The sequence below is a fragment of the Quercus lobata genome, chromosome 1 (assembly GCF_001633185.2).
Source record: "Quercus lobata isolate SW786 chromosome 1, ValleyOak3.0 Primary Assembly, whole genome shotgun sequence".
Classification (NCBI taxonomy): Eukaryota; Viridiplantae; Streptophyta; class Magnoliopsida; order Fagales; family Fagaceae; genus Quercus; species Quercus lobata.
The window spans coordinates 27,356,280-27,364,586 of NC_044904.1; the positions used below are offsets into that span (position 1 = coordinate 27,356,280).

An 8,307-nucleotide genomic window follows, 5' to 3' on the forward strand; every position below is an offset into this window, starting at 1 on the left:
TTTAGACTACAAAAACTTGCATTTTAAACAATTGATTGATGACATTTTTTTTATTTTTTTTTTTATTTTATAAAACTTCAATTTTATTCAAGAGAGACTAAGAACAACAGTCTACCTTACAAACATTAACTAAAGCACAGGCAAACTATGATCATTGAAACATGGAGGAGTACGAGATGTTAGAGAGAGTTTCGCAGCTATGTGAGAAGCGTGGTTACAACTTACAATCTCTCTTAGCCCATTGGAAAGAGCAGCTACTAAAGGATTCTACTATACATAAAATATTTGTAATAATACTACTAATGGACCAGGCGGAGAGGGAGCCAAGGGATGATAGGCAGGTCAAAGAAAATTTGAGAGTCTCCCCCAAAGATGATTATGTCCCAACCTTCAGATAAAGCGAGTTGAACAGCCCAAAGGATAGCATCAACTTCTGCTTTTTGAGGACATCGCCTTTGTGATCACGAGCTAAAAATGCAAGGGTAGTTTCTGAGATGGCTGCATCCGAGTTTATCTTGATCCAATCAGAGGGTGGAGGTGACTAGGTGAGCTGTGGTGGTGGAGGTGCACGAGGCTTCTCGAGGTCAAATATGGCAAAGAATTCAGCTAGCTTTAGATAGATATGCCTTACCGAGTCAAGGATGTCAATCTGGTTGTCCAAGTGGAATCCCTGGTTCCTTAAAAAGCAAATTTCGTTGAGAGTGAGAGCCATGTTCAGAGATACCATCCACTAGACTTCCTCAGAGCAAGGGGAGTCGGGGGGTTGGAGTACCATCTTAATCTTTGATCTTCTATAAATTTTGCAAGTATTAATAATATAAGAAGATTATGTAATTTAATAGTGAATTTGTCAAAATTCACTTTTAATAAAAAGATATTAAGAGTTTGTTTGGGTAATGCATCTGCGTCTGTTATATCTCATGATATGTGCATTATAACTATTGGCTCCTTTCTGGGCTTTTTTTTTTTTCTTTTTTTTAAGTCCAATGTCTGCTGCACTGTTCATGTCACAGAACAATGCAATCAGACATATGAACAATAACTTTTTGGTGAACAATAAGCATTATCCAAACGCACATTAAGTGAAGTTGTAGGACAACAACTAATTTTGTAGCTAAACTTTACCTCACCCATTTTATCAAAATGAATTACATGTACATTTATTATTTTAAAATTTGTTATATTATTGAAGTATAAATGAATTAATTACTTAATTTTAGTGAAGAGTTTGGTGGTTAACATGTACTCAAAAAGTAAAAATATCAATTGCCACAAACATACTCGTACAGAAGTTTGATAAGAACAAACCAAACAAGAGACCAAAATTGTAATTGGATGAAAAATAAATAAATGAAATCTAACTGCTTTGGATCAAGGTCACTAGGACACCATATATCCTAAACAAGATTTAAGGCAAAAAAAAAGCCCAAAAAGGAGCCAATAGTTATAATGCACATATCATGAGATATAAAATACAACTCTAGAATACTTGAAAGTAGAAGCATCTTTGAATCCAAGATGCGAGCCAGTTTAGTCAACTTCATGAGAAGTGCATTACTTATAACCAAAAGTTAAAAAGAAAATACAAGGGGAAAAATGTTTCACTGCTGAGATGACCCGGGAGTTGAGGATCCTGATGGTCCAGACCCTGCTTGGTTGGACACTGGAGGTGCAGATCCTGATGTAGACCCTGGGTGAGTAGCAGATCCTGATGGTGCAGATCCTGGGTGTGTACCAGACCCTGGTGGTGCAGAATGCTGATAAGGCTGGTTCATTGGTGGAGGCTGTGGAGTGGGTATTGCTGAATGATATGGTGGAGGGTATTGCTGATAAGGTGGCATTGGCGGCATATATCCATATGGAGGATAGAACTGCTGATGATATTGCCCATGTGGTGGTGGCATACCTTGATAGGGATAATGATGGCCTTGTTGCTGCTTCTCAGGACCAGATTTGTTCTCACCTGACCCTGTGGGCCCAGTGGAAGCCCCCTCATGTGATGGAATAACAGCACCCATTCTTTGAGGATCCATTGACGGATAAAAAGCTCTCTCCTGCTGAGGAGGAGGTGGAATATTGAAATAATGCATAGGTTGGTTTTGGTCCAGAGTGCCAGGTGGCTGTAATTGGCTCTGCTGCTGGGATATAACTGCCCGAGGCAACATCCCGCTATGAGCCACTGCAGGTTGCTGCCTTGCTTCATCTGAGCCCTCTGACTCTGGTTTTGGTGCTTGAGGTCTACCCCACATCAGCTTCAGCCTCAGACCCTTTATGACCAGTTTGTTGGAGAGCTCTTCTGCAGCCTTCTCTGCACCTTCTCTGGTTGTGTAGGTTACAAAAGCACAAGCTCGTAGGGGCACCATCCTTATGGATTCAATTTCACCATGGGCATAGAAGTTATCCCTCAGGTCCTGCTCTGTGACCCTTTCATTAAGCCCACCAACGTAGAGGGTTCTGATGCTCTCATCCTCAGGAGGTTCCAGAGAAGGCATCTCTCCTGCCTTGTTGAGTAGCTTCATTGCAACCGGATCGTTCACTCTGCATATTTTAGAATTTTATTTATTTAAGTTAGAATGCATATATTTTAGAATATTAAATCAAAGGCAAATATCAAAATCTCTTAAAGTTATGCATCACATGCTCAGGTGCACAGATGCACATATCTGTAAGCATGCAAGTGCAGGCATTTGTGCAACCATGCAAGTGATTTGTTGCAGGTTTTTGGCAATGGGAAGAACAGGGAATAGAGTACAAAGCACAAAGGTTGATTTGAGTCATTGAAAATCAAAACATGCTCAGAGATGTAAAGACTATTACCAAACAAAAACATGGATGATCAAACACACTTGGCAAAATACAAACACACACACACAAGAGAAGGGGCAGGGGGAGACTTTTAACATTGCCTTGTAAAGACTATTTTAACCCTCTAATTCAAAGAAACTAAGCAACTAGTCACCCCTACCAATCCCAATATGAGCTATCTCTTTAAGTCAAGAATGGCCTTTGGTCTAGTAGTAACACCATCCAGCCCCCTTAGCGGGACATGGCAAAATCAAGTAAGACCAAGCTCTTTCATTCTAACTGACAGAAGGTAGAGTTTTCAGCAAATAAACTCCTAGCCTATGGTAGGAGAGACAAACTGCAAACAATATATGTCATGGATACATGACTATGCCATTATCTAGAACTTCCATGCAAAGAATATTAGAATAATGACAATTGACCAACTAATGCAAGTGTATGAGTTTACCCACATGATCCCAAAATGAATGGGCATAACTGCTAATCTCCATTACATTTAATAAAAGCTTAGCATTCACACCCATGACATTTTAAAATCAAACCATACAGAGCAAGCAAGCCAGAGGGAGAGATATCAGCTTAAATATGCCTCATTTTACTCAAAAATGAAGAAATCATCAACCACTGGACATACCCGTAGTAACGATCTTTAATATTCTGCTGTGACAACTCCCCAGTTATGGGCATCTCATGTCTGTAAGGGCACTCAGCACCTCTTGTGCATTCACCCCTTATGTAGAAACTGCAGACATGCGCTCTATTTCTTTTGTAATACGGTGTTGTTCTTTGAAGCTTCATAATGGTGTCATTTGCGCGAACCTTTCCATATGATGATTCATAATCTAAACCAGCTCTAGCCTGCATAAAGTAAAGACTTAAATAAGCACAAAAGAATGACAGAATGGAGAAGATGTAACCTTGCCATCTAAGCCAAAAACTAAAAAATGCAAATTAAACAGCAAAACTAAACCATCACTTATGCATCTCTCATGAGAACTAGAATTTACCAAAGCTCTTGCATTCAATCAAAAACGCAAAGAGGAGAGAGAGTAGTAACCTTACACTTAGTCTTGGGCCTTGTCAAAAGAAACAAAAGGCTAAACCTTAACTTTTTTATAATAAACAATTATTCAACTCCAGAATATTGCAGTCCTACAACAGGTATAATGTTTTTCAAACCTAAATTTTCTTTCAGCAGTTACTTATGATTTCTTACCAGATTAGTTATATATTAATGATTGCTGAAGAGAGGTTTTTTTCATGACTGCCGTAGAGGAAATAATGAGCCAGAGGCAGATAAATCAGAATTCAGGGACCAAAGAGCTGTGAGAAGAATACTGGAAGGAAATTTGCAAAATTAGATAGGAATGGAAGTTTACAGTTATTCTACTCTGGTTAGTCAGACAAAAGAACTAGGTCATGGAGGTAGATAACAGACCAAGGCACTAGGTAGATGAACAACACTATCAGCAACCATGTGGGAAGTGCTATAGCAAGAGAAGGTCAACAAAATCACGGGATCTACTGGACACATGGAAACTGGCTATTAATAGCATCATGGCATAAATTTGAAGATATACTGAGGATATGCGTTAAAAAAGCACGTGATGATTTTATCTAACATTTTCTTTCATTGATGTTGTGCATGACCCAATCAACCATGTAGAACCAAAAAAGAAAAAAAACTCAAACACCTCCAAAGCAGGAAACATTGGTATCTTTATTGCCCAACTACATAGGAAATAATTTGGAGAAGCTCCACGGAGCTTGACTTGCTCTGAGTGTTAAAGCAATTTTCTCTATATTCATCCATCAACAAATTTAATTGTTCACCATGCAAATGCAAAAACAATTGCAGCATTACAAAGCCAAATAAAATTAGAAATTCATCAGCATATTCTTGTAGGCTTACAGATGCAAATGAAGTTGTAATAGTAATTAAATAAATTAACATTATTTCCCATCACTGACCACTATGCTACTCCATAATTCAGCATTTTTTGGCCATGTAATCTTGGGCAAAAAAAAAAAAAAAACATACCCTGCGGTCATGCTCCTCGGCAAAATACTCCCTATTGACATCACTCTTGGGAATGGCATCATTGGAATTGATTGACAGAGCAGTGTCTCGAACCTGTACTGGCAAACCGTATTCAAGATCCAAAAGGCAAACTTGGCAAACATTTTTCAACTTACTGCATGTCTGGCAAATTTCAGTTTTTTTAAATCTGGCATCACGACCAGGCCTCCACCTGAAAACTGTAAACGGTCGTGTACAAATCTTGCATTCCTTATCAAAGTCTGCTTTTGTCTGCATTCAAATACACGGGTACCAATACTTAACAATAGTTGAAATTGACCATTACTAGGAAAAGAAAATTGAAATTTGAAACCGCACTGGCATTAATATGAAAAATACATGTATCACTACCCAAAAAATACAGTAAAGTTTATCAAACAGTCATACTGTATTTTTTGCATACCTCTTTCTTGACAAGTTGCCCTCCTATATTGCATTTAATTTCTCAAGAAAATAAATGACACAGTAATTAGCGATATAGAGAACATGAATTATCAACCAGTTCTACAATAGACTTACAAAGCATAATTGACCAAAGAAACATATAGATGGTAAGATGACAATCTGATCCATGTTTCAACTGGAAGAAATTACTAAAGCCTCTTAAAATTTTTCTAAAAAGACCAAAAACCTATTAAGAAACCCCTTTAGCCCATCACTACTTTTCCAAGGGACCTAATCATGATTGCATTTTTTTTTTTTTTTTTTTTTTGGTAAATTACACACACATGTGGGTCTTGAACCCATAACCTCACCCTCCACTTAACACTTGCAATGGGAGGAAATTCCAATTGAGCTTGAGCTTATTGGCCAAATCCCAATTAACCAATTTCATTATAAAACAATATTGAATTTAAATTAAGTTGTAATACATTTTCCAGACCAATCTGAAAATGGAGACACACCACTACTATTAGCTACAAACATACATAAAACTTCACATGCAAAACACTCTGCAACTATTTCAACTCCAAACAAACCCGTGCTCTCTTCGGGACCCATCATTCGTCTATTTACCACAGCAAATTCTAATAGCCTTGACATCCCCAAAAAAAATCATTCTCATTAAGCTAGTGTTTCGAATAAAAAAAATAAGTTTGAAATTTCACAACAATTTTATACATAGAAGCCATTGCTAAGCCAAACTAACAACAAAAATAACATAACATATGACAAGATAAGCGGGAAGTTGCGCTATTGGGAACAAGGGATTTAGGGTTTCACGGAAATTGAAATTGTAGTGGCAAAGAAAGAAAGGTGAAAAGAGATTGAAAAAGAAGCATACCATGCGAACATAGGGATTGTCACCGAGGCAAGACTCGCAGATGATAGGGAAGTCGGAGCGTTCCCAGCCATCGGCCTCCAGATCTCTGAGCATTCTATGCGCCATGTTTGGCTCGGCTCTGTTGTGCCCTAGGCCTAAGCTCTATATATAGAGGTCTTCGCCGACTTTGGATTGGGTCACTGTGGCCTCCTCCTCTGGCTTGTGCTGGTTCTCAAGTCTCAAGGGCGGGCGTCGATGCCAGTTGCTTGCTGCAAGAGAATATGGTTTTGGCTTTTGTTTTGGGTACTTTCGGCTATATGCCTAGTCGCCAATTACCGTCGCTATTTCCTTATCTTTCTATCTTTTATTTTTTTTACCATTCTTCTAGAATAGTGAAACAATTTAATGACCAAGGTAAACAGGGTATTAAATAAACCAAACTATTTATATAGATTTACTCTATAAATAAATAAATATATAAATAAAACTTGTTATTTCAAAACTGTGTTTTCAAAAGACATATTTTAAAAAACTACTTTTCTAAAATGTTATTTTTAAACCATTTACCCAAACAAACCCTAAAAAAAAACCAAGCCTAATCCTTAATTTTAAGCCTTTTTAATATACAGATTAGGCCCAAGCCAAAAAAAAAATAAAATATAAAATTTCATGAAAAAAACCCCTAAAAAATAAGGGTTGATAAAATAAAATAAAACAAGTTGAATCTATACTCATTTTATGTGCTTGGTAATAAGTTTGATATGGGCTTGAAAATAAACTCATATTCTACTAAACCTTTAATTAATTAAGAGTTAGAACCACTTGTTCAAACCAAATGGACTTGACAATGCACTTGTGTTAGATCTCAATCTCAAAAGCTTAATATGTTTGAATTCAACTAGATTGATGAATCATGTTGAGCCAAGACAAGCTAAAGTGTTTGAATTCTTTTACAAGCTTGAGTTCAAACATTGTTTGTAGGTTTTGTCCAAGCTTAAGATGAACTTTAACATTTTTTTTTTTTTTTTTTTGTCAAGCAGAACTTAAATATTCAATACTCGATAAATATTAGGCTCATTTACAACCCTAAGTTAGTGTTGATGCCCTTTTTTTTTAAAGGGCCCAACAGCAGAAGAAGCCCAACAATAAAAAAAAATAAATAAATAAAAAAAAGGAAGGAAAAGCAGTAAAGAAATAAGGAAACAAGCCCAATGGGTTGAAGTAGCAAGATTGATGGCCAGCAAGCCCATGAAAATAAAAATTAAAAAAAAGGGTAAAGAAGAAGTAAACGGATCAAGGAAACCCAAGGAATGAAGTAGTCGTAGGAATAATAAGAGGTAAAGAATAAATAGATGGATCAAGGAAACCCAAGGAATGAAGTAGTAAGCCCATAGGAATAATAAGAAGTAAAGAAGAAGTAAATGGGTCAATGAAGCCTAGGAAATAAATTGGTAAACTTAATGGATTGGCTTATAGGCCAATAAGCCCGAAAAATAATAAGAGGTAAAGATGTAGTACAATGGTCGAGGAAGCCCAACGAATTCAGCAAAAAAACTCATTGGAGTAAAATAGGTAAAGAATAAGTAAATAAGCCAAGGAATCCCAAAGAATAAAGTAGTAAAATGGGCTAGTACAGCAGGAATGTTAGCCAACAAGCCCAAAAGAGGTAAAGATGTGGAAAGTGGGCCAAGGAAACCCTGAGCAAAAGAATGATGAAGAAATGGGCTGATACGGCAGGAACATCAACCCACAAGTCCACGGGGTAATAAGAAATAAAAAGAGAGATAAAGATATACCAAGCACGATGAAGTGATATGGCAGGATTAGTGGTCAAAAGGCCCACGATCATAAAGAAGAAAAAGTACGGGCTTAGCAGGAGGACGAAGGCTTTTTGCCCAAGTGATACCCATTCCAAGAAAGGATGAAAGGAAGAAAATATGAGTCCAAAAGCCCACACACCCTTCACATCACAAAAGATAAACACCAACTAACACGTATAGCAGAACCAAACAAATGCAAAAGTAGCAGAAATGGTGTGAAGGCTAGAAAGAAGAAAATTCAGACAGAGTGGAGCATGTGCAAAAGGCCAAGGCACCAGCCAATACATGAGAGGTGGGCCATAGGTCAAGCCTTTTAGAGGGTGCGGTTTAGTGGTGGG

The 8,307-nt window shown here is 37.4% G+C and overlaps 1 protein-coding gene across 1 annotated transcript; it reads right to left on the reverse strand.

Annotated features, from left to right (window-relative positions):
* Positions 1 to 1,343: 1,343 nt before the first annotated feature.
* LOC115985410 (zinc finger CCCH domain-containing protein 49-like) lies at positions 1,344 to 6,512 on the reverse strand. The gene is made up of 4 exons (XM_031108353.1): positions 6,171 to 6,512; positions 4,847 to 5,116; positions 3,440 to 3,663; positions 1,344 to 2,538 (listed from the first exon to the last, which is right to left on the reverse strand). Exons 1-4 carry the CDS (start codon positions 6,273 to 6,275, stop codon positions 1,602 to 1,604), a joined length of 1,536 nt encoding a protein of 511 aa, XP_030964213.1. The 5' UTR covers positions 6,276 to 6,512; the 3' UTR covers positions 1,344 to 1,601.
* Positions 6,513 to 8,307: the final 1,795 nt, after the last annotated feature.

What these genes read in the sequence shown, in the direction of transcription:
- LOC115985410 (XM_031108353.1), bottom strand. Translation starts at nt 6,275, where the DNA reads ATGGCGCATAGAATGCTCAGAGATCTGGAGGCCGATGGCTGGGAACGC. An exon ending in ACAATCCCTATGTTCGCATG is followed by an intron (nt 5,117 to 6,170) that starts GTATGCTTCTTT and finishes ATTTGAATGCAG; the next exon opens with ACAAAAGCAGACTTTGATAA. An exon ending in ATTAAAGATCGTTACTACGG is followed by an intron (nt 2,539 to 3,439) that starts GTATGTCCAGTG and finishes TAAAATATGCAG; the next exon opens with AGTGAACGATCCGGTTGCAA.